This window comes from Aedes aegypti, chromosome 2 (genome assembly GCF_002204515.2).
Source record: "Aedes aegypti strain LVP_AGWG chromosome 2, AaegL5.0 Primary Assembly, whole genome shotgun sequence".
NCBI lineage: Eukaryota > Metazoa > Arthropoda > Insecta > Diptera > Culicidae > Aedes > Aedes aegypti.
The window spans coordinates 25,990,102-26,017,761 of NC_035108.1; the positions used below are offsets into that span (position 1 = coordinate 25,990,102).

At 39.5% G+C, this 27,660-nt stretch overlaps 1 protein-coding gene across 2 annotated transcripts; it reads left to right on the top strand.

The window, feature by feature from the left end:
- Positions 1-27,660, top strand: LOC5573478 (nodal modulator 1). Of its 2 annotated transcripts, XM_021840323.1 has the most exons (5): positions 7-309; positions 375-679; positions 6,444-7,198; positions 21,048-23,252; positions 27,305-27,660. In XM_021840323.1, the coding sequence occupies exons 1-5, from the start codon at positions 155-157 to the stop codon at positions 27,488-27,490; spliced, it is 3,606 nt and encodes a 1,201-aa protein (XP_021696015.1). In that variant the 5' UTR covers positions 7-154; the 3' UTR covers positions 27,491-27,660. The 2 variants fall into 2 exon arrangements, with proteins under 2 accessions (XP_001654625.2, XP_021696015.1); XM_001654575.2 differs by lacking the exon at positions 27,305-27,660 and having other exon boundaries at positions 1-309; positions 21,048-23,615.

The following is a 27,660-nucleotide window of genomic DNA, read 5'->3' on the forward strand; positions in this document are numbered from 1 at the left end:
CATCAATCAAATAAATGATTGGTCACGCACTTATTTTCTTCGCACACAGTCGACGTTCCTGTCGGTGCTCGGTACGTGCGGTTAGTGATAATTTTACGGGACCGGTTCTAATCGAAAATTTGGACATTGCCTGTCCAATCACTCCGAAATTGAAATGAAAATGTCCCACTTGGGCATGACGTGGCTGCTGCTGGTAGTGTGTTCTCTGCTGGCATCTAAATTCACCACCGCAAACGACGTCTTCGGCTGCGGAGGTTTCATCAAAAATGCAAACTCCGATCTGGATTTCAGCAAGGTGGAAGTGGGTTTGTGAGTAGTGTGATAATTTAATTAATGGAGTGGTGATTTGCAACTTTTCTGGTTTCGCTTTTCAGGTACAACCCGCAGGGGAGTTTGAAGATCAAAACGGACTGTTCGCCTTCGAATGGGTACTATTTCATTCCGCTGTACGACAAAGGCGATTACGTTTTGAAGGTTATTCCGCCTCCCGGGTGGAGCTTCGAACCGGAACAGGTTCCGGTCAAGTTCGACGGCGCGACGGATGTTTGCAGCCAGGGGAAGGATGTGAACTTCATCTTCAAGGGTTTCGGGATCACCGGGAAGGTGGAGATCTATGGGCACGACGTCGGTGCGAAGGGAGTCCAGGTTGAGCTGCGGTCGGAGAGCAACACTAAAATAGGTGCGTCCTTTACACTTAAAAGTTGATGAGTGGTCGAATGTCCATTACGGAATCCGAACTGTTCATTGACAAAAATTAATTTTTATTTATGTGGACCATTCTGTTCAAAATGACCTGTTCAAAAAGTTTACTGATGGAGGATAGCAAACTGATTGGACTACAAGCTTTTGCAAGATTTTTGTCTGGTTCTAAAATTGGTACAACTTTGGCATTTTTCCATTTGTCAGGACAATATGCCAACTGAAAACATTTGTTACAAATATCAACTAAGAATGATAAGCTACTTTCTGGAAGTTTCTTGATGAGGATGTAAAAAATTCCATCACCGCCAGCGGCTCTCATGTTTTTGATTTTTTTTATAATAATTCTCACTTCTTCCATATCAGTCTCCTAGGAATTTTCGAAAACGTTCTCTTGATTGAGAATGTTTTGAAATCCTGAGTGACTTGATTTTCTATTGGACTAGTAATTCTTAAATTAAAATTGTGCGTGCCTTCAAACTGCATAGCAAGTTTTGAGCTTTTTCGCAATTACAAGGCTGGTAGCGAGTCACTTTTTAGTGACTTGGTCACTTTTTTGAGGCAAGTCACTTTAAAGTCTCTTTTTTGAAGCCATTTCAACTAAAGTCACTTTTTTCATCAAAAAGTCACTTTTTAGCTCAAAAATTTTTGGGGAGAAAATTTTGAATCGGCCTTCTTAACTTAGGCTAAGTTTTAAGTAAGCAGGGTGTCTACTACCTAAAAAATCCTGGCAAACCTGGAATTATCAGGGAATTTTATTCAACCTGGAAAAACCTGGAATTATCAGAGGATTTCGGCTATACGCAGGAAAAAAAACCTCGAACCAGTAATTATTATGGCAGAATATGTCCATATTGTAACACAAGATTTCTTCAATCAAAAAAAATTTCGGCTGCGCCGCTGTTATAACTTGAGGTATTGTCAATTCACTCTATATTATTTTTAATATTCCGAATAACTTGTTTAAATAAGGAAGTAGGACTTAGGATTGCTAAAATGGGAAAGGCAAATACGATTCCCAGTTCTAGTTGGGTATCTTTCATGAGCATATGAAATAAATAATATTTGTAGGAAAAGATTAAAGCAATTAAAAAACGTGTATTTTCAGGTAAGCAGATCTTTTTCAAAAGCTTGGATACTATTTCAATGCATATCTCTAAAAAGTGTTTATTTTTAGTTAAGGTCTCTAAAGGCATTATAATCAATACGGTATCTAAAGTCACTTTTTTGCCATAACCCTCTCTTTCCCATGGTAGCTCCAGAGCTCAATTATTTTTGACGAACTTGAGGCAAACCGAACCAGAGGAATACTATGCATTAGTTTCTACAGTCAACTCTCCATAACTCGATATTGAAGGGGCCATCGAGTAAGGCAGGTATCGAATTATGGAACACAAAACCAGTGCAAATGCGATCCGAGTGACCATCACAGTAGCCATGAAAACCAACTTTTACTGTGGTTCTCTAACTCGATATCGAGATACGAAATATCGATTCTATACTTATCAAATTAATCCAAAAGTCAACTAACTTTTTGAATAATAAAACTATTGGTAAGCAATCAGTTTACTATTGGAAAACAACCAACAAATTTTAAACTGATTTTGAAAAAAGTAGACCCTTTGAAATATTGTTTTTTGAATTACCGTCAAACGGGGCTTCTTTTGACATTATTTTCACATTCTTCAACTTTGAGGATTTGTAGCTCTAATAATTATGGATGGATTTCGATGATTCTTGCATAAACCTTAGTTGTATATGTACGTAACAAATGTGCAAAATATGAAGCAAATTCATCAAGAAATAAAAAAAATTGCTTGAATAGCGAAAAATATGTGTCCTTCAAGACAAAAATGGGGCTACTTTGGACACATTTAGAAAGCAATACGATTTGATAATAAAATGATTATTTTCGCATAAATTTTGAACTAATTCTATAGATTAACGTCTATTATGATGTTGTTGAACGTTTTTCGTTGATAAACATAATTAAGAAAATTGTAAAGCGCGAAAAAATACACATACCTATATAACACTTTTCAGCTAAACATGGTTTTGTAGTGTTTATTTTCGAGTATGAAATTTCAGTTTTACTTTCTTTTAAATAAAACTGTCAGCTACGACTGCTTGATTGTTTAAGTTGACACAATCGAATGATGCAATTACCAAGTACTGCGACGATTAATAAGGTCTGATTAATACTGATTATCATCCGTTAAAATTCTTAATGTTATATAAATGATATGTAGAAGGATCTCATCAATTCCTGTAACTAAAAGTAATTTTTATTTTAAGTGCAATGCATGAGGTACATGAATAATGTTTCGCAAGATCGTAGACAATTCAAATTTTACTTTTGTAATTATTTTTGTTCTCAATAGCTTTGAGATGGCTAAATGGTAGTTTATTTATAGCAGATGAAGAATGAAATTGTTTGGTACTACGGATTCATGTAAAATATGACCGAGAATTATTTTTTCAAGGAATATGGTTTTAGTTTACTACCAATACGTCATAAAATATATATATTTGATGACTATTAACTTTCCTGAATCCTTGGTTTATTTTTTTGTTGTTTTAAAATATAGAAACCAACGCTTTAGCATAAAATAGAAGTCGTAAAATTAAGACCTTTGATCAATTATTTATGTAACACAACAATTTTTAACATAAAATTATCACAAATTTTTATGAAACATGACAATTCGATAGTTTTGTGACGCTCCTAATAACTTTCCACGATATGTGAAAAATTCGAACAATGTTTACATAGCAAATGTTTTGTGCCTTGTGAATATGTGTTTGGAATTTTTAAATATATTTTCCTGTTTATCCTGTTATTGTTGATGTTGTTCCGAAAAATGTTCATGTCTGGTTGTAGAGCATGTTTTGGCCAATAAAAGTGCTGAAGACACAAAATAGCTCAGATTAATATTTATGCTGCAAATAAATCAAAAACACGAATGTCCAAAGTAGCCCCCGGAATCAAAAGTAGCCCCGTTTGACGGTACCTTTTATAAAATCGCTTTTTCATAAAGAAACTGTCGATTGAAGTCGTCGGAAATAGATGGGTCATCTGATTGCAATGAATTCTGGTGCAACATTCTAGAGGCTCCAGAGAAACCTTCAGAGACTATTACGTAACTATTTATCCAGAGATTCCTTCTGGAATACTTTCAAGAACTCCACCAGGAATGCCACCAGCAATTTTTCAATAGAAGCTCAGAGGAATTTCTTCTCAATTTTAAACAAAAAATTTTAGAGCATTCCCACGCTACTGCCTCCAGAAATTTTCACAGAGATTATTCTGAAGAAAAAAATCTCAGTATTTCCTCCAGATCACTGATTCTTTCACAGATTTCTTCAATCGCTACTTCTAGGATTCTTCCCGCATGCCCTACAAAAGTTTTTACCCAAAGGTTTATTCTAGAGTTTTCGAAAAAAAATCTACATTTTTCCACAAACCCTACAATAATTCCTACGCATTTTTCATTTAATCCAGGCCTTTTTATAAGGATTCTCTCAAAAATTCATCCATAATTACTCTCCGGAATTTCTCAAAACCTACTTAAGGTATTATTGGATAAAATCTTTTCCAAGAATTGCTCGATGAATTGCATCTGGGATTCCTCATTAGATTTCTCTAGAAATTTGTCCAGCATTTCTTCAAAATATTATTACTGCGGCTCAAACACTTCACTGATATTTTTTCAAATACAAGACCTGTATAGATTCTTTAAAATTTCATTCAAGGTTCCACACTAGTTAATACTACAGCAATAGGGTCCTAAAGCCCTTGCTCAATTTTATTACCAAACGCTTAAGTTTAGGGCAGAAACACATGTTTACTCAATTTTTAAATGATTTTCATTGGTTTAAGTACAAAAAACATTTTTTTTATGGTTTTTGAGATTTTGTCACACCCCTTGGTTTAAACTCGAATTTTGGGTATATTTTGTTTTCCGTGTCCCTTCCGAAATGTCAAATAGGAACAACCCCAGTGTTAAAATTATATGCCCTGTGGCATTTTTGTCGAAAAAGTAAATGTCAAACAAGATCACAAGTGTCAAGGTTGATATTTGGACCCATTTTTTAAATTGAAGTTAAAAAATGATATAGCCGTTATTTGAGCGGGAAAACTTGCTAAAGTAGTTGCAAGAACATGCTCTTTCGTATTATTGAATAAAAACGAGAATTCATTTAACATTTTAGGACCCAATTATTACAGTTATTGCTCCGACCATTGATGGATTAATATGCTTTTATTATCATAGCAATTTATCAAGAAATATATTCATCAAGAATTCGAGAGATCTTTCAGTTATCCTTGTAGGTCTTCATCATTATAACTCACACAAGTTTCATCAGAAATTACACTAGGATTTTTTTTACAAATTCCTCGTAAATTTTTCAAAATTTCTCACAAAAAATATATTTTTTTTTATTTAATATATTTTTTTGTTCGTGGTTTTTCTTTAAAAAAAGATATTGAATTCATGAAGGTACATAATTTACGGCAAAACAAAAAGTTACTTGTCGTAATTTTACTGATGGAAAATTTCTTCATTAGTCGGCCTTTAAAGGACGCGATTTAAGCAGTATTCCAATCAAATTCGATCTTCTGTCATCATTTTTTATTTGAAATATCGATTAATGCATAGAAATATTGACCTTATTAGGTAGAAGAGCTGGAGTTTAAATGGAAATGTGAAAAGGCAAAAATTTTAATTTTACAAATGTTCCAAATTTTTATTAAAATTTACAAAATAAAATACTTTGGTAATATAAAAGACACATCATTTTGAAAATAATGAAAATCTACTAAATAGGATTATTTACGTAAATATAAACTACCCTTTTTGAAAAAAATCTAGGGGATATTGTTAATCTGGAAGCACAATAAAAATGTCCAAATATGATACTCAACTAGACTTACTACCTGCAGAAGATCATATGGAATATTCACTATCATGATTGATATTGATCGTAAAACAGTATACTATAATTGAAATAAAATTGATTACGGCTTGCTTTACAAGCCACTTTTAGTCACTTTTTCGAGAAGAGTAAGTCACTTTTTAGTCACTTATTTCTCAAATTTGGTCACTAAAATAACTTTTTTCGGTACCAATTCTTGCTACCAGCCCTGCAATTAGTTAGTAATATTTTGTTTTCCTCTTCCAATGCCGGAATTGGCTTCTGAGGTTTTTTTTTTCAAAATTTGGCACCTGGCTACAAAGGTGACTAGAGTTGATTAAGATCAAATCAATCGTATAAGGTTTTCTAGAAGAGGAAAAACAAGTAGGGCTATCAGGGTATTGAATTATGAAATATCCTGAAGAGCACTCGTCAAATAAAATTCTGTCGTTGTAATTATTTTGCGAATTATTCCATGAGCGACTGCTCCCGGTACCGTGGAAGCTCTGGTGGATCGAGTCTGTCGTGCTTGTCAATGCATTCTCCATCCGTTTTTCTTAACATTAAATTTGATTTTTTAGTCTTCGTTTGTTTCCAATGAAGTTTTCTACTTCTATCCTCCCTAGTGGACGTTAGTTGTTTTAAACTTTTTATCTTCCTAGCACTAGCTCTTAATACTAAAACTTTATGTTCTTCTTGATATTTGTTACTCAATTGTTCACTACCAGCTATTTTATTTGTGTTTCTATGGTTTTGACCTAAAATTTTCGCTAGATAACTATCCCTGGCCTCAACTTGATTTGAACTTTCCACACTTTTTCTTCTAGGTCAGACCATCACGGACAGTAATGGGATTTTCTCGTTTACTCCCATCAAATCTGGCCGGTACGTGATCAAGGTGAAGCACGATAAGTGGCACTTTGTAAAGTCGGAAATTGCGGTTACGGTGACGACGGGGAACACGGAAATTCCGGCAAAATCGCTGATGGTGTCCGGATTCGACGTGGAAGGACGAGTGCACAGCGATGGACAGCCCTTTGGGAATGTAGGATTTTTACTATACCCCGAGAAGGGAGCGGAGGTTCTATTGAAGTGCTCGTCTGATAATGTCCCAGCAGTGACCGGAACGGATCCGAAATACAACACTTCCCCGAGTTGCTATGTGGATGCAAACAAGGCAACCGGAACATTTACCTTCCCTGGAGTCTCATCCGGAAGGTATCGTGTCGTGCCAGTGTTCAACAATAAGGCCATCAAATTCCACATCCGGCCGGAAGCCATTGAGTTCGAGGTGGGTCGGGACGGGTTGCGTTTGGCGGAAAGCTTCGAGGTGACCGGATTCAGCGTCAGCGGAAAGGTTCTTCAAGCAGCAGATGGACCGGGAGTCCGCAATGCCAAGGTTAAGCTGAATGGAAAGGAAGTCGCAACAACCGGAAGCGATGGAAAGTACACTCTGGATAATATCCAAGCCGGGACATATACCATTCAGGTTACGGCTGATGATTTGCAGTTCAAGGATCACATCGTGAAGATCTCGTTGAGCAATCCGGCGCTTCCGGATGTGGTCGTATCGGGCTTCAAGGTAAGAGCTTATTGGAACATGTCAAACGGTTTTATCTGGTAAAGAGAGATTCTCTTTTGTTATATATTTTTCGCTTACATGATAACTCAATATTCTGATCGAGTTGGCAACAATCAGAACAAAACTTGAGATTAACTCAATATGGGCCAATATGAACAATATGAGCCATCTTCGATTTTAGCTAGAAAAACAGATTTTGACTCCGATTACCTTAGGAGCTCATATAGAATGCTGCAACTAGCAGCCAATGTGAAAACCATGCGAAAATCTGATTTTATAGGGTTGAATTCTGAGAAAATTGAGAGTACCTATCTCTCACTTTCGTTTTTTGCCTTTTCTACTTATTTTAGCAAATCTACAATCAAATGGAAAAGATAAATTACTGAAATGAACTATTTGAACCATATCCTATTCAGTATATGCGCATTTGTTGTGAAAATTTATGAACTTCTATTTGTAGAACAGATAAATTAAGGTTAGAAAATCACCACTGGTTTTATCATCTCTTTGTGGCTCTCCTTCGCTGCTGTTATTTATCAAGTTTGTTATAACTTGTGAAACATTGTCGGTCATGGACCGATAAAGATACGATATTTTTTACCGGTTGCTTTAAGGTTAAGTATCCCGTCATTCGTTTTGGCAGCCATGTTGAAATTGCTGCTCGCAATTTCAAAGTAATAAAACTCTGTCCTCATATTGATTGTTGATATTGATAATAAAAAGTATCACTATATGCGCTTACATGCAGAAAGTATGCTGATACTTTGTCAGCTACATCACTGCAATACCTACTGATTTTCTGTAATTCTAAATTGTGACATGATTCAGTAACAATCATCAACGATGCATACAAATTTCAATGAAGGCCTTCTTCGCCTTAATCGTGCTTCGAAATCAATTGAGAACGAATTCTGCTATGCCTGACCTTATATCAGTGATCCTCAGCCTAACACTAACTGATCAGGCGGACCACATCAAAGCCAGAACGAGTATTAATTCAAACGAATTTGCATGGGTTTACTAAGATCTTTTTTTTTCAATAAATAAGCAGATGAGATTTCAGGATTCTTTAAAGCTCTTCTTAAGGAAACTTGTCATTTCTGAAATCCGATGTTGATTCGTCATAAATTGTATAGAATATTTAAACTTGATCCACCGCAAAAGCTCATCGATGTCGTTCTGGAGAACGTTGTAATCAAGAGCCGACGCGATCACTCTGAATATTTTTAGATCATCAGCAAAAAGTAACTTTCCGGAGGAAATTCGAGAACAGAGATCGTTTACGAACATTACGAAGATGAGAGGACCTAACACACTGTCTTGTGGTAGGTACGCTATTTCGAATTCATCGGAGCGTGCTGAGTTGAAACCATGTTGGTGATCGGAGACGAGCGGTTTCTCAGCGTTAAGCATAACTTCGTGCACTAGCGTCTCAAAGACTTTGACTTTGAGAATTGATACACCCCGATAGTTCTCCACGTGGTTCAAGCTGCCTGATTTGTGCACGGGGATCATGCAAGCACTTTTCCACAAACTTGGGAATGTTTTTTCCTCCAAGGAACGATTGAAGAGCAGCGTAAGAGGTGTGACCAAAGATATGGCGCAGTTTTTCACAAAGGCGGGTGGCAAACCATCCAGCTCCTTTCGAAGCATCGATCTGCGCTAGTGCTCTTAGTATATCATCGTTGGTGAAGTTAAGACGTGGGAGGTGCACGTTGTGGGACGGCATATTTCTGAAGCATCCAGGATGTGGTTAAGGGGACGATAAGCTGTAAACACTTTTGAAAAAAAAGGAGAAAAGATTTGCAGCATCTTTGGAGGAGCTAGCAGTAGTATTTCCGAGCATCACGTTACTTGGTACTCGGTTGCTTGACCTTAGCGACTTCACGTACTTCCAAAACATCTTAGGATTTTGTTTCAAATTCGCTTCCAATCTGATCAAATATTCAGGATGGCTTCGGATAAGTAGTTCATTGTAGGAACCTAAACTCAGCATTCCACCAAGGCTTTCTGTAACCGCAGCCTTTGGGGCTTCGATAACGGGGCACGTTCGAATCCAACACTTCATACATTTTTTATAGAATAGAGCAAGGTCAGCGTCAACGGAATGGCCGTCCAGGTAGTTCCCCCAATCAACAGCTGACATAACATTATTGAGCACATCAAAGTCACAGTGTTTGAAGTCCAGTTCCAGGGCATCGATGCGTGCAGAAACGTGGTCGGACATACTAGTATAAACATCGATTTGAAGCACGTAAGGTGAACGATGAGCATCAATAGGCAATAACGGAAGGCAACATCGGGAGGGGACGAGAAGGTTAGATCAAGCAAATTGCCGTTTGCATTGACTTCGCTGGATGCATTTGAAGACAGAAAACCATTGAGGTCGTTATCAAAGATCCATTGTAAACGAGGAAGATTGTAATCGCCCAGAACCAGAATGACATCGTTCACCGAGCATTGGTCAGCGATATGCTGTACAGCCGAGGCATGAGTCGAATATAAAGCAACGTCGGAATTTGGACGTAGATAAATAGCACAGATGTACACTGAACGATGATGTAATTTTATACACACCGCCATTTGCTTGAGTTGTGTGCAACCAACTAGAGATATACCGAGGCATTACAATTCATTTTTGACTGCTACAAGGACGCCACCGCCTCTAGAATGGTCACTTGTCGCTTCACTTCTGTCGCACCGAAATAATGCATAATCGCTTATTAGTGCTGAGTTGCGTATGTCAGGCCGGAGCCGCGACTCAGTGTACACAATTGCAGTGCGCATCGTACCTTCGTGCTGTGCGTACACGAATTCTCTCTGCTCTTGGAAGTTTTCTTAAAAACTACCTAAAGCAATAAAACGGTACTTTTCAGTGCTACAAAAACAGTACTTTTCAGTGCTAAAATTAAAAACGGTACTTTTCAGTGCTACTAAAACAGTACTTTTCAGTACTATTTTTTCTACTATTGATCCCTTTACGATCCTTGTTTGGACCCGTGCCTTCGATTTTTCGTTGGACCCGTTGGCGAAAGCTAGCGGTGGTAATCCTTCTTGGACACCGTCTTGGGAAAAAACCTCTCGAAGGTCACGTCTTCTTTCGTTTATTAACTAAACATGGTATCAACAACAAACAAAAGGAAGGGTGAATCTCTGAATTCACTACTTCCTTCCAAAAAAGTGGGTTTTAAAACTGTCACTACCCGTGGCAAGAATGGAAGAAAGGACGCTTCCCCGGAATGCGAACTTTCTTCCAAGGGTGAAATGAATAATTGTATCGAAATGAGCAATCAGTTCGATGCTCTAGACAAATTTTCCGAACACCAAATCGAAGCAGCCTCTAGTCCAGGCTCTATGATTCAAGTGAGGAAGCAAAGAGTGCCGCCTATCGTGGTCAGTTGTTCCGAATTTGGGGGATTTAGGCAGGAGATCTTGAACTCCATTAGGGGAATCAAGGTTTCCTTCCAAATCGCAAAGAAAGGAGACTGTCGCGTTTTGCCGGAAACTCTTAAAGATCGCGAACTTCTTCTCAGACATCTTGAAGAGAAGAAGCACAAATTTTTCACTTATGGCGATAAAACTGAACGTTTGTTCAAAGTTGTCTTGAAAGGTCTCTCAAGTGACTATAAGTCACCTGAAGAGATCAAAAATGGAATAAATGATTTACTTGGATTTTCCCCAGTCCAAGTAATCATTATGAAAAAGAGAACCCAATCTGGCATTGTTCGGAAAGGGCTTTCTCAAGAATATTATTTAGTTCACTTTAACAAAAAAGAACTAAATAACATTAAAGCTTTAGAAAAAGCAAAACTTTTGTTTGATGTCCGTGTGACATGGGAACATTTCCAGAAACCTGGAGGAAATTACCAGAACCCCACTCAGTGCCGTCGGTGCCAAAAGTGAGGTCATGGTACAAAAAATTGTCGCATGGATGCTAAATGCATGATTTGCGGAGGTTCTTCTCACGCCAAAGACGTCTTTCCAGTGAAGGAAGATACCACCAAATTCATATGCTGTAATTGCGGGGCTAACCATAAGTCCAATTTTTGGAATTGTCCTTCACGCAAAAGGGTCATTGAGGCTCGTGCCAGGCAGATGAAAGATAATATCCGTTACGATAACGGTCGTTTCCGGAATTTGCCTGTTAGAGTATCGAACAATGCTCATTTTTCAGTTAACGATCGCTTGATCATGAATCATACCCATCAGGAAGATCATAATCATGCTCATTCACAAACTAATTTTAATCCGTCGGGTAGCCGTTCGAATCTTTCAATTTCGAATGTATTTGGATTACGTTTTTCTAATGGATCCAAACAATAATTTAAATATTTTAAATTGGAAAGCTCGTTCTCTAAATGGTAAAGAGGACGAGCTGTTTAATTTTCTTACGGTTAATAACGTGCATATAGCAGTTATTACCGAAACGTATTTAAAACCTGGATCTAAACTCAAAAGAGATCCTAACTTTTTTGTTTATCGTAATGATCGACTTGATGGGGCATGTGGGGGAGTTGCAATCATCATTCATAGGCGTATAAAACATCAACTGTTTTCATCATTTGAAACTAAAGTTTTTGAAACTTTAGGTGTTTCTGTTGAAACACAGTTTGGTAAATATACTTTCATAGCTGCCTATTTGCCTTTTCAATGCTCTGGACAGCAAGTTAATTTGCTCCAAACTGACTTGCGTAAATTGACTCGCAATAAGTCAAAATTTTTTGTCATTGGTGACTTTAATGCCAAACATCGGTCATGGAATAATTCTCAAAGTAATTCCAACGGCAGAATTTTATTTGATGAGTGCTCTTCAGGATATTTCTCAATTCAATACCCTGATAGCCCCACATGTTTTTCCTCTTCTAGAAATCCATCGACGATTGATTTGGTCTTAACCGACTCTAGTCATCTTTGTAGCCAACTGATTACTCATGCTGATTTTGATTCTGATTATGTCCCTGTTACATTTCAAATATCCCAAGAAGCGATTCTCAATCCTATCAGCTCCACTTTCAATTATTTACGAGCCGACTGGAATATATATCAAACGTATGTTGACTCTAATCTTGATGTTAACATTTCTTTAGAAACTAAAATTGATATTGACATTGCTCTTGAAACTTTAACAAATTCCATTGTTGAAGCCCGGAGCATTGCAATTCCAAAATGTGAAGTAAAATTTGAATCCGTGATTATAGACGATGATCTTAAGCTCTTGATCCGTCTTAAAAACGTGAGGAGAAGGCAATTTCAACGCACTCGCGATCCTGCTATGAAAATTATATGGCAGGATTTGCAGAAAGAAATCAAGAAACGTTTTGCTCAATTAAGAAACAAAAATTTTGAAAATAAAATTTCTCAATTGGACCCTGGCTCTAAGCCCTTTTGGAAATTATCTAAAATCTTGAAAAAACCTCAGAAGCCAATACCGGCATTGAAAGAGGAAAACAAATTATTACTAACTAATTGCGAAAAAGCTCAAAAACTTGCTATGCAGTTTGAAAGTGCGCACAATTTTAATTTAGGACTTACTAGTCCAATTGAAAATGAAGTTACTCAGGAGTTCGAAAATATTCTCAATCAAGAGAACGTTTTCGAAAATGCCTGGGAGACTGATTTGGAAGAAGTGAGAACTATTATTAAAACATTCAAAAACATGAAAGCTCCTGGCGATGATGGAATTTTCTACATCCTCATCAAGAAACTTCCAGAAAGTAGCTTATCATTTTTAGTTGATATATTTAACAAATGTTTTCAATTAGCATATTTTCCTGACAAATGGAAAAATGCTAAGGTCGTTCCAATTTTAAAACCAGACAAAAATCCTGCAGAAGCTTCTAGCTATCGTCCAATCAGTTTGCTTTCCTCCATCAGTAAACTTTTTGAAAAGGTTATTTTGAACAGAATGATGGCCCACATCAACGAAAATTCAATTTTTCCCAATGAACAGTTCGGATTCCGCCATGGACATTCGACCACTCATCAACTTTCACGTGTAACAAATTTGATCCGTTCCAACAAAACTGAAGGCTACTCTACTGGTCTTGCTCTTCTAGACATAGAAAAAGCATTCGACAGTGTTTGGCATAAAGGTTTGATTGTAAAATTAAAAAAACTTTAATTTTCCAACATACATTGTTAGAATAATTCAAAGTTATCTGTCAAATCGTACACTTCAGGTTAATTATCAGAACTCCAGATCTGAAAGACTTCCTGTAAGAGCTGGTGTTCCTCAAGGCAGCATTTTGGGACCAATATTATACAATATTTTCACATCTGACTTACCTGAGTTGCCTCAGGGATGTCAAAAATCTTTGTTTGCGGATGACACAAGCCTTTCCGCCAAAGGACGTAGCCTGCGTGTCATCTGTAGTCGATTGCAAAAAAGTTTGGATATTTTTTCTTCATACTTGCAAAAATGGAAGATTTCTCCTAATGCTTTCAAAACTCAACTTATAATATTCCCACATAAACCAAAAGCTCTTTATTTGAAACCTTCAAGTAGACATGTTGTCACGATGAGAGGGGTTCCAATAAATTGGTCAGATGAAGTTAAGTATCTAGGGCTCATGCTAGATAAGAATTTAACTTTCCAAAACCACATTGAGGGCATTCAAGCCAAATGTAATAAATATGTAAAATGTCTCTATCCCCTTATTAATAGAAAATCAAAACTTTGTCTTAAGAACAAGCTTTTGATATTCAAACGAATTTTCAGGCCAGCCATGTTGTATGCTGTACCAATATGGACTAGCTGTTGTAATACCAGGAAGAAAGCTCTGCAGAGAATTCAAAATAAAATTTTGAAAATGATTTTGAGGCTTCCTCCCTGGTATAGTACCAATGAGTTACATAGAATATCCAATGTTGAAACATTGGAACAAATGTCAAATACAATCATTAATAATTTCAGGCAAAAATCGTTACAATCTTCTATTGCCACGATTAATGCGTTATATGTTTAGGTTAAGTTAGGTTAAGTATATTGAAAACGTTTTTTTTTTCTCTTATAAGCAGGTGAAATCAACTCACCTGTAAAAAAACTGAACTACTACGGCAAATGAAATGTAATATGTTGTTAACAAAATGTTAATTAAATCTTAAATTTGTTTTACCAAATTAGGATGATAGTGTTGTCTAATAACACAGAACACCTAGATAAAAAAAAAATAAAAAGTGTACACAATTACATCATAATCGCAGGAAGATAACATTAACCTAAGTTCTGTCGTTTTGGTACATAAACCACGAACATTTTTATAGAAGACGGACAAAAATAGGTGGTCACGGTCTGGATGGTTGATCGGTGTTCGGGAGGGTTTCACTGTGATGGCTGGGCTAGGGGTGTCCTAGAGGCCTGCGTTGATGCCTTCCAGTGTCAGCGTTGATGATGAAACGAAGTGGTTGAACGATTCTTCTCTGAAATCGGATGGTGGATCAGAATCCGTACTGTTCGAAGCATGACTGTACTTGCCGTGATTTGCCGATTGGAAGACCCCTTCTCCGTACCTGCACACAGGACCAGGACGGCTGAAGGTCGGTGACAGGAAGGGCTCGCCTGTGGCGGGGGGAGTTAAGACTTCCATGATGCTTTCGTCGTTGAGTCCCAGTGAAACCGGTTTGATGCGATGGAGATAATGTTTGAAAACTTCGTCAGGAGATATTTGAGCAGTTAGTTCGTCGTCAGGTTATTACCGGAGATAGACAGTAATTTGCCTTGGAGAGCTTCCGAAATTTTTGAGCACTGTAGTCCTCAAATTGCGGGAACATGACTCCCTCAGGCCAAGAAGAAGGATCAAGGCATTATTCTTCAAAGCTGGATCGAGACCAACTTTGAATGAGACGAATGACATATTGCTGGTGTCAGCGCCTTTGGCAACGAGCTTCACGACGTCAGGATCAGATTCCAATCCTAAATTAGCTTTTACCATTTCTGTGATTGCATCATTCGTTACATCGAGCCTGATGCGAGACAGATAAAGCCAGAACTTGTTCGCTGGTTTATCAGTAACAGGAACAGAAACTACATTCTGGTTAAGTTGCGTACGATCGGACTGCCATTCTGAAGAGGAGCGTTCAAATGAATCCATTTCACGAGGTAGTTTGTTATTGCGCGTAGATTCACCAATAATCGGCCAGCGATTGAGTCTTGAAGATTGTGCTGATACACGTTTAGCCGGATTTTTTTTGATTTCCGTTTGGAGGTTGCTGATAGCATCCGTAAGCTATGTCAGAGGTGATTGTTCATCAGCATGTCTCGTTATAGCCCGGAAATGGGAATTCTCGAACAGGATTGCGCATTTGTCACACATCCAAAAAAGGTTTTGTCGCGCCAGAACATGTCATGTGAAACACGCAGCCGCAATATCCACGACAGGTAATTGAATCGATGCCCGTAATGGGTTGATTGCATTTGGCGCAAATGTTCTCCATGTCTCCGGATGTTGTATAAACGCCTTTGGGTAGAGGTATAATAGACGAACTCCAATCACGTTGCCGAAATGGTAACACCACTTGCAAGTTTTTTCTCGATGATTCACAAATAAACGTAAACAATGAAATGGTTAAAAACAATATAAAAAGATTGCACTCGGTTAACAATCGATTACAACATACAGTGATGCCAATTTTTTTCCTACATCGCCCTTTACATACAACCAATCCTACATGGCTAGAACCTGCGTAAAATGAGAGATTCTCTCCGCTCTCGCTCTCTTTCAATTATAATAGTGCAATACTAAAGTTTTTTTTTTTTTTGAAGTTTTTCTTACTATAGATCGAAAGACAACGTCCTTGGGTAGCGTTTCATACAAAACAGAGGTTAATGCGGATCACTGATTGCTTAAAAAGAAAGTAAACAAAGAGAGCCTTTCAATGTTAGATAGATCCTTTTGAAAAGTTACGCGAGGTTTGTTTTCCGGATCTACAAAACGACGCAAGTAAGATTTCCTACTTTCGCAACCTAAGCACTACTTTCACCGCTCCGTTATATGGAGAGGCAAAGTGGCTTAACTACGAATCAAAACAAAACACTGCTTGAGTCGATTTCACACTGGTACAAAAACGTCGACAGTAACTGAATACAACGGTGTATCATTTTGTCATAAAATGTTTGTGGGATCTTATAGAAACTACTTAGTACTCGGACGCGAGCTGATCGTATGCAAGATTTAAGCGGTGTACGAGACGAAAAAACGTTAAAAAAGGAATTACAGTCAAACCTCCATGAGTCGATATCTGAAGGGACCATCGACTCATGGAAATATCGAGTAATGGAACAGAAATGCTATGGATAGCTGTTTGAGGGGACCATCATAGTAACCATGAAATTTTGTTTTCAGTATGGTTCCATGAGTCGATATCGAGTCATGGAGCATCGACTCATGGAGGTTAAACTGTAATTTTAAAACAGTTTTAGAAGACAGTCTTAATTAATTTTCTCAAAACCGTATGAATGTCTTATTGAAAAAGTAATCGAGTATTTAAACAGTTAATTGACAATTGGATTAATCTAATGTGTGTAGAATCATGTCATAGTAACTTTTGCATAGTAGGGAGCCGGATCCTATTCTTGGTACTTTTGATTCACTTCGGCTGTGAGGTTTTTTGAAAGCTACTGAGATCATATTTGGTACCAATATGCGTCGTATTGAAGTGCTTCTTATTGCAAAGTTTCAGACAATTCATCCGAAAAAAAAAAACCATGCCAAAGTGAATCTTAGAAGTACCCAAGTAGCTCTGCACCCTATTTATATGATTCGGATTATCTTAAATTCGTCGTAAACCAACGGAGCTTTAAAGCTACCATGGGAAAAAGAGGATTAGAATTCAAATGATTCTGTAAATCAGTTATCGACGTGATATCGTTTGTGTGAGCTAACATCACAGCAAATTAGAAGATGAAAATTTATATTTCCAATTGATCTTGTGAATGTAATTGTTACTTGTGGTATTCATTTGAAAAACTTCCCGTGGGCTAACAGTGAAAAAGCCTATTTATGATGTATTTGTACAGGTAAACCATCATGAGTCGATTGAAAGAGTCCATGAAAAGATCATCGAATCACAGAAATATCGAGTTATGGAACAGATTATCTTTGAAAAGCTTTGGCCGTCAGAGTAATCAAGAAGTTTTGTGGTTCTGCTAGTCGATATTGAATCTTAGGACATCGACATATGGAGATTTCACTGTACCTACAATTTCTTGTATTTACTGTGAGTTCTGGTGCATGAAGAAAATTTCAATTTGGATTTGAGAATATCAAAATGCTACCTAATTTTGAGGATAGATTCAGATTTAGGGAAAGGTTATCAAAAACAGTTGTCAATATTTTATAGAAAACATAATGTTATAACATTTTCATAAAATTTTATTTATTTTTTGTTGTAAAGATGGTAATTATCGAAAGAGAGCTATCAAAAAGAGTATCTCTTTTGCAGATAGGACAGTTTGGCATGTGTACAGGGTGTCCGCAAATTATCCGTACAAACTTTAAAGGCATGGCTCTATGCAATTAAGCGGAATAATTTCAGTATTCTTGCACGGCATAATACATTGCCCAGACAACCAGAATGTACGTATAACGAAATCACCTTTTGCGTTATGCGATGCTTATATGCGCAAAGTTTCACGTATAAGATGTTGCGAAAAGGCCTTATACGTACAAAAGTGGAGGCGATATACGTGCATATTTTATATGATGAAAAATAACATGCAAAGTGAGTGTGTAAATTTTCTTGCTAACTAGTCTGCCCAAGTAACCAGTAAGCACGATAATGCGGCACGGTAACAGCATTATATGCGCATATAGGGTAATCATTTGATGCTTGTCAGTTTTATATACGCATATAATGCTATTATAATGCCAGAAAAGGCGAAATAGCGTGCCATTATAATGCGAAGATATAACCGTGCTTCTCGGCATCACTAGTGCTGATATAAGACCACGTGAGAAACGTCAGTTGTTTTCGCCAGGTTTTTCGGGCGAATATTTTGTGCTTTCGCGTACGCAGCCAGAGAGCTTTCGCGTATGCGGCCAAGCAGCTGGTACACGAGGTAAATAAATAAATGAATGAAAATGGAAACCTCGAATAGTATGCAAAATGTAATAAAATGATTGAGATAGTACTTCTCTGTATCAGACTTATTCATTTTGGTGGTTTTAATCCTTTTGAGGACTTGAAATTGCCACATATTGATCCTTGTTTTATGATGATGAAATTCCTCATTTTGCGTCTCGAACCTGCGACACCTGTATTGTTGAGTTGTTGAAGTTCTGCTCCTTTGCTCCTTCGCCCACATAAGATGAATAGTATTGGAAAGAAAAGTGACCAATTTAAACCACCACTTTTCGCCGTCATAAAAGCTGCAATTGTAGTAGTGAGAAGACTTATGTTTGACTCCCTCTCACCACTATATGTAAACACAAAGCACGTGGTATATTTGTCAAAACACTGGATGGCATTTAAACAGGCCCTGTATGCGAATATAGAGCCAATATAGTGCTTATTTAATGCCCGTATGTATCAGGCTTAGAAGCATTAATGATGCTGTAATAGGGTTTCTATGCAGCGGAAGTGCTGTTATAGGGTGTGTAAGCATTTGTGGTGCTATTATAATGCATGTACGCATTTATGATGCTGATTAAGGGCTTATTATTAGTGCTTATGGTTACTTGGGTGTACTCTTATGCGACTTAATTTATCATAACAAAATTGATTTGACAGCTGCTACGGATTGATCCGACCTACTTTGTACAAGTATACGGAACGAAACGAAATATACAAATGAACTCCGAAAAAAGCATTTTATGCGAGGCAATTCCTCGATCAAACGATATCATCCACTATGTAGTCCGGGTGTGATGTAATTTGAGTAAATAATATAGGTTACTTCAAACAGTAATAGAAAATTTGGATTATTCTACAAGGGATAGGCAAAATGATTGAGATAGGCAAAATTTTGCCCAAATTCAAATGCTTATAACTTTATGAAAAATGGATGAAATTGGATGCATCTGGAAGCAGTCGACGGCAAATTTGGTCCAGTTTTAGGAACTTCCTTGGCCATGCATATTGGCCACTGGACACCGGAGATGTTCCGGATTTTCTGAGGTCATGTCCAAATGTCATTTTTTCTGTCGCTTGTATTTTTGTGCGGTGTAAAGTTAGATAGATGTTTGCAATTTTCCTAGAAACTAGAACTAATAAGAAGTTGAATGCCACCGGACGCATTAAGATTGGTTGGAAATCTTCAGAAATATGACCATTTCCGTAAAACTGGTTCCGGAAAGCATGGTCAGTCATGTTTGTATTTCCAATCATGTAAATATTATCCGGAGCTATATCCAAGCGGACACCAACCTTAAAAATGATGTTTCCTGCAGCGTATTCAGAACCATTAGATGCACAGACCACTCTATAGAACGTTCCAGGTGCCCTGGGGGAAGTGGTCAATTAGAAACATATCCGGAACCATATCAATATGGGCATCAAACTTCATTATTTTCAAAGGTTATGCTTTCCGAAGCATTTCCAGCATCACCGGCTGCCATAACCACTTTATAGTAGGTTCCAGGTGCCCCGGGGGATGTGGCCAATTCGGAACATGTCCGTTCATCTGTTCAGAATCACATTCTACCATAAACAGTAAGATCCATGTGACTTGGAAAATGGCGAGCATTTTCAGAACCACAAGATATAATAATCACTCTATAGTATATTCCAGGGGCTCCTAGAGATGTGGCCAACTCGAAACATGACCTCATCCCCCAGGGCCCATGGAACCTACTATACAGTGGTCATATAAATAAGTTGCGCTCTAAATACTTCTATTAGCATCACCTTCAAAAATCTTGATGTTTTTACCCATATTGATGTGTTTTCGGACATGTTTTGAATTGGCCACATCCCCGGGGCACCTGGAATCTACTATAAAGTGGTCATGGCAGCCGGTGGTGCTGGAAATGCTTCGGAAAGCATAACCTTTGAAAATCATGAAGTTTGATGCCCATATTGATATGGTTCCAGATATGTTCCTAATTGACCACTTCCCCCAGGGCACCTGGAACCTTCTATAGAGTGGTCTGTGCATCTAATGGTTCTGAATACGCTGCAGCAAACATCATTTTTAAGGTTGATGTCCACTTGGATATAGCTCCGGATAATATTTACATGATTGGAAATACAAACATGACTGACCATGCTTTCCGGAACCAGTTTTACGGAAATGGTCATATTTCTGAAGATTTCCAACCAATCTTAATGCGTCCGGTGGCATTCAACTTCCTATTAGTTCTAGTTTCTAGGAAAATTGCAAACATCTATCTAACTTTACACCGCACAAAAATACAAGCGACAGAAAAAATGACATTTGGACATGACCTCAGAAAATCCGGAACATCTCCGGTGTCCAGTGGCCAATATGCATGGCCAAGGAAGTTCCTAAAACTGGACCAAATTTGCCGTCGACTGCTTCCAGATGCATCCAATTTCATCCATTTTTCATAAAGTTATAAGCATTTGAATTTGGGCAAAATTTTGCCTATCCCCTGTATTTCAGATTTTAGAGAGAAAACTTCTCTAAAATGACTAGCGGCCCTCAGGAATAACGACTCCGAAAAATTAAAATTTGTCTTCTCAGAAAAATGCAATAATTTCTAAATTATTTGAAATTCTATTTTGTGTCAACATATGGATGTATTGAAAAAGGTACACAGTCATTGATTTTTTATCGTTTCAAATGTGAGATCATCTTTCTCATATTTTGTTGTCCGGATAATTTACGAACACCCTGTATACTGATTTGTAGAAGCTTTAGCTAAATTTCCATATCTTCTCCCGTTCTCAGGTCTGCGGTCAAGTAATCTCCAAGAAATCCTACAGAGTGGCCATCACGAAAAAAGGCTCCACCTCAACTGTGGAGGTAACAACGAAGGAGAAGACCGCTGGCGAGTGGTGCACTTTCTTGGAAAGTGGTCAATACACCGTCAAAGTAGTCACTAGCGAAGAGGAGCACGCCGCTGGAATTCAGTTCTTCCCTCTGACTCAGTCGATCAATGTGGACAGATCTCCCCAAAGTGGAATTATCTTCTCTCAGCTCAGGGCTACAGTTTCTGGAGAGGTTCGCTGCCTTCCGGATGCTGGAAACGCATGCTCGAAGGACGTTACTGTCACATTGACCTCGTTGGATTCCAATGCCAACCCGACCGGACAGGCTTCCAACGCTGAGCTTCAGGATGGCAAGTACTCATTTGTGAATGTTCTTCCAGGAAGCTACGAAGTAAGCGTTCCCAAAGGAAAGCTGTGCTGGCAATCGAACACGGTCAAGATCAATGTCAAAACCGCTCAGGAAACGGTTCCTACTTTAGTGCAGAGCGGATATGTGGTCTCGATTGTGTCCAGTCACGCAGTGAAGATGACCTACAAGCAGAAGGGAGTTGAAGGTGCCAAAGCAGAAGAAATGTTACTCACTTCCGGAATGAACACATTCTGCGTTTCGAAAGCAGGTAGCTATGACATAAGTCTTTCCGGGTGTCATCGATATGGGGCTGACGTGCCCAAGGCTTTTGCTACTTCCGATGTGGCTCCAGTTAGCATCTCTGCGTTGAGCCATCGTCACACTGTAAAGCTTCTTGCGGAAGAGAAAGCTACTTATAAGACACAAATCACTACCAAGTCTGGAACGGAAATCATCGAATTCAAACCCAGCGAACAACGTTCAGAAGGTTCCAGTGTCTATCACTACGACTTCTTCCTGGAACAAGGGGAACGAATCACTTTGGTCCCGATCAGTGACATCATGCTGTTCACTCCGACGTCTTTGGAAGTCGTCGGAGCTTCGGATTGCACCGAAGTCCCCACCAAGATCGTGGCCAGGAAAGGCTTGCTAATCAACGGTAAAACCAGTCCACCAATCAAGGACGCCAAAATCACTCTGCTCTTCCCGAAGAATGCTGAACTGTCGCCACTGGTTGCCCTAACGAACGACCAGGGCGAGTTCCGGTTTGGCCCAATCGATTCCAACTTGGCGGTGGAATTGTCTGCTGAGAAGGAGTCTTATGTGTTCTCGGCATTCGACAAGGCCACCAACACCTTCAGTGGACACAAGCTTTGCGAGATAATCGTCACCGTAAAGGATGATGCTGGAAACCGATTGCCTGGAGTTTTGCTTTCCCTTTCTGGGGCCGAGAGCTATCGCAAAAACTTGGTCACCGGTGAAGATGGCACCATTAAGTTCCACTCGCTGTCCCCTAGTGAATACTACCTCAGAGCGATGATGAAAGAGTACGAGTTCAAGCCGAACTCCAAGTTGATACAGGTGAAGGACGGCGCCACGGTTCACGAGGAACTGCAAGGCACCCGAACGGCTTTCTCCATCTTCGGATCCATCACCTCCCTAAACGGAGAACCATTCCCGAAAGTCACCGTCGAAGCAGTAACGGACGAAAAATGCGGCAATCATCTCGAAGAGAGCACCAGCGAAGCCAATGGCCAGTATCGCATTCGAGGACTGCACCCCGGCTGCCAGTACCGTGTCCGAGTCCGCACCGATGGCCCCTCGTCCAACGTTGATCGCTCCATCCCCAAAGAGAAGGTCATCAACGTCGAAAAGGGCGACGTTCGCGACGTCAACATGATCGCCATCAGTCCCATTGCCTTCGTCGATGTCACCATCCGGGTTCTGGCCTCGGAGAACGACTTCTACAAATCGCTCAAAATCTTCCTCTACAAAAAGGGCAGCGATTCGCCGGTCCATTCGCAGCGAATTGAATCTCCCCTGAACCCCAAGAGCAAGATCAACCCCGGCATCATGGTCTTCTTCCCGCGAATTCCCTTCGATGGCAAGACCTACTACATCGAACTGACCTCCACCCTCTCAGACAAAAACTACAAATACTCCCTGCCGATGGTGGAATTCACGGCCAACAGCAGCAGCTTCTTCAGCGAGATGCACTTCCGACCGGAGCTGCGTACCGCCGAAAGTGATCTCAACCAAAACTCCCTATCGGCCATCGTGCTCATCCTGCTCGTCGGGTTCATCTTCTTCAAGCAGGACCTGGCGCTGGATTTGCTGGGCATGGCGTGGAACAAGCTGGGCGGCCTCATCGGGGATCTCGTCAGCAAATCGAAACCAAAGGAATACAAGTACGAACCGGCGGCATTCGATGAGAAGGAGATCGACATGCTTGCCTCCAGCATCAATTCCATCAAGAAGAAGAAGGTGAAGAAGGCCAATTAGGAGGAGGACGTGGCCTGGCAGCTCACATTTTAGTCAAGATCATTAAGTAGGAAAGGTAAGTGGATTCATTTTATTTGGAACGAGTATCGAAGGATTGGATCAAACCCGTAGTAATAATTTATTTAAGAGATGTGGGTGGGTGAATTCGATACGAAATAAAACGAGGTTCGAACCGTATACAGATCGCTCCAAACGTTGATCTAGAGAAGTCCCTGAAATGTGGAGCCGCTTGGGTCGTAATTGGGTTCTTCCATCTTCATCAATTCTTCCGGGAAAAGTTTGTACCAGAAAACGTATACTCCGGCAAGAATCAAGCTTAGCAGGGCCATTTTCATTTGTAGCAGCTGGAAGGCGGATAGCGCCGAAAGAATTGATGTCGCTAAAAAGAGCAAAGATTAAATCTATGGTCCGAATTTGCTACTCCACTCACCTACCTGTCAGCGAACCCCGACTACTTTCCTTCAAATTGAATTCCCCGCCATCAACGGCCTTCACATTGCAGACAATCACAACCAAACCGATCCAGATGAAGGAGAAAACTGCTTCCATGGCGCTTCCGATGTTTGCTCCGGTGGGGTTTGGAGAGTAATAGGAGCAGGATCGGCCAATCCTTCCCCCAGTCCGGGAATGATGCGGTTCAGATAGAGGTAGATTGCTACGAACGCCAAACCCAGGGCTACAGTTGCAGCCTTAACGATGAGCACGGGAGCAAAGGCTGCCGTAATGTGGGTCCCTGTAAGTTAGGAATGCAGTGAATCACAAAATAAGAACAGTTTTTCTTTTTCTTATTGGCATAACATCTCCACTGTGATAGTATATTTTCAGATTCTCTAAAAGTGTCTAAAGATTGAACTCGGAAAAAAATGCGACACTTTGTTTTGGGTGTAATGTTTTATCGCGATCTGTCAAATAGTTTTCAAGATGCATTCGAAATAAGAAGAGCTACGCCAGCAAATCTTGGGTGCCTTGATCGATAACCCTGGTCAGCCGCAAAAGGCTTGGAATCCACCATATCACCACGTCCCGCGTTGTGAAGATGTTCCAGGAGACGAAGACCATCGAGCGGCACGACGGAATCGGCCGAAAACCGAAAACGAAATACCCGGACAATGCGCGGAAGATAAATCAGTACTTTAATAATAACCCGCACCTTTCCACCAGAGACGTGGCGAAAAAGGTCAATTCGTCGAAGTGGTTCGTCCAGCAGACCACAAAGCGGGATACGTGTTTTTAAGGTCAGGAAGGCGCCAAACCGGACTGACAAGCAAAACACGGCGGCTAAATAGCGTACGCGGAAGCAGTATTATAAGGTGACTTGTCAAGCCAGGCTGTCTCGTCATGGACGACGAGACATACATTAAGACGGATACCAAACAAATCCCCGGCCTCAAGTTTGTTGTCGGTACGTCCCGCATGGAGGTTCCGGAAAAGTTCCGGAAGAGAAAATGCGCAAAGAAGTACCTGTTGTGGCAGGCGATCTGCGAGTGCGGGTGGCACAGCAAGCTTTTCGTTACAACCGGCACCATAAACGGGCAGATTTATCGAGAGGAATGCTTGCAGAAGCGCTTGCTGCCCTTCCTCCGTTCTCACCGTGGTCCCACGCTGTTCTGGCCGGATCTCGCTTCGTGCCATTATGCAAGTCTGTAATAGATTGGTACGAAGCGAATGGCGTCAATGTGGTCCCGAAGGAGGCAAGTTTTGGGCGATAATGAAAAAGTTGAAGAAAAGCGGAAAAAAACATTGAAAACCGATGAAGCTTTGGAGAAAAACTGGGAGAACTTGTGTAAAAAAGATGAACAAAGCCTCGCCCAAGATTTCATGAGCAGCGTTGAGAGAAATGTACGAGCATTCAGCTTGGAGGAGAAAATTCAAAAAATTATGCCAAAGCATAGCTAATATATAGTTATTGATTCCTGAAAATTCGAGAAGAATCCGATTTAAAATAATTTTTTGGCGATCATTTTTGGGTGTCTCATTTTTTTGAGTCCAGTCTTCAGAGCCCTTCAAAAGTTATCAACTAACTAAGAGCTTGCTTTCTCGGAAGTGCTTAATTTCCCAGAACTATAGAGTCGTATTGCATCAATCAATGGAGAATGTTATCATCTAGACTAGTTTAGTTTATTATTCACCACAGATATTATAATTGGTAGTTTGCGACAGCTCCATCATTTCAAGTGCCTGTTGCTTATACAGATTTGAGATTTGACTTGGACACCTTTTCTCTTCTATTTCCCATCGTGTTTAATTGTTTTTTTATCTTTATTAACGAGATTTTTAGCCCTGGGCTAGTTCATCTCGGGACCAACGGCTTTACCTCTCTTCCGATGGAAATGGGAATGGGATTCGATCCCAGGTCCTCGGCGTGAGAGGCGTGTGTTCTAGCCACTACACCAGGTCCAACCAGGTGTCACTTTAATATTTTATGCCCTGGCAACGTTCTTTAACTTCTTTAATTGGAAACCTCAATACAAGACTAGGGAAACCTATATATCCGCCATGTCCATCAATTTAAAAGCAGGGTACGACAATATATGAAGCCCGGTCTAGTTGCAACGTTCGCGGTTCAAATGTAAGTCATGCTTAAGGTGTCGGAGTACGATTCCCGCTCGGTCCAGGATCTTTTCGGAAATTGACATTTTCTTGACATCCCTGGGCATCGAGTATCTCTTGCCCTCCACACGATGGCAACTTTGGCTAAGAAAACTCTCAGGTAATAACTGTGGAAGTGCTCTTAGTACATTTTGGTTTTGTCTCAGTGATGCCATAATGTCAAAAAGAAAAATTAGGTACGACAATATCGACCATGTGCAGCTATAGAAGATCATAGACAATAACAGCTTTCCCAAAACGTTCACATAATCGTTATAGCAACGATGGACGGTGTTTAAAATCGCATAAAGAATTCGAGCGAACATCCCGCTTTATTCGAATTTCGCCGAGATCTATGAAAAGCTGACGGACATCTGTGACTGTTGTTCGATTTTGTACTCAAATCATTATCATAGCTGGTGGCCGGACTTAGCGGACAAGGTACAATTTTTAAAGATCCGGTGATTTTGTTTGCTTCGCTGACGACAAGGACATAGAACTTGTGTAACGATTGAGCCAGGTATATCGCCGTATATTTTTTAAGCAATCGCTTCACTTTCCAAAGGTTCCTACTGAAATGCATCCAAAACTAATATTCCATAACATATGAAGCTGATTTCCGGAACATTTTACGATGCTTCATGGTGAAGGGCGATGACTATTTTCTACTAAAATAAAAATAGCAGTCAAAAACAGTCGCCCGGTATAGTAATTTTCAAAAGAGAAATTCGAAGAAGAGAAATCGAGATCTCTGCAGATACGCTTTTAATAGAGTTTCCAATCCCGAGAAATGAGATTTCCCGGGATTCCCGTTTCCCGGGAAATGATTTTCTGTTTCCCGGATTCCCGTTTTTCCTGGGAATTTCAATAAAGAATTGACCACCTATATTCAAATAAAACCATCAATTTACTATTCATATCATACCAACAAATGTTCTCACTAGATCACTAATTATATTTTGATATTCATTGGATTGTCTTCGTAATAAAATAGGTGTTGATAAATGCATATCTTTTTGACGATATGTTTTTTCCAAGAAAGTTAATATGCAATACAAAATAAAGTAATTTTCGAGGGATCTATTCCATGATGTGAGTAGGGTCATAAGATTTTCGCGATTTCTGTTCAACGTACAATTTTTAACGAAAGACTCGAGTTTGTTTTTATTCTGGTGTTTGAAAGGGTTGATTAAATATTGGCAAATATTATGTGAACTTCATACGATTTATCTATGATGACCTAATTTTATAAAGTTTTTTGTTGTGAAGCCTAGCAGGACCTGGCGCTGGATTTGCTGGGCATGGCGTGGAACAAGCTGGGCGGCCTCATTGGGGACCTCGTCAGCAAATCGAAACCAAAGGAATACAAGTACGAACCGGCGGCATTCGATGAGAAGGAGATCGACATGCTCGCCTCCAGCATCAATTCCATCAAGAAGAAGAAGGTGAAGAAGGCCAACTAGGCGCGACGTGGCAGCTCACATTTTAGTCAAGATCATTAAGTAGGAAAGGTAAGTGGATTCATTTTATTTAGAACGAGTATCGAAGGATTGGATCAAAACCGTAGTAATAATTTATTTAAGAGATGTGGGTGGGTGAATTCGATACGAAATAAAACGAGGTTCGAACCGTA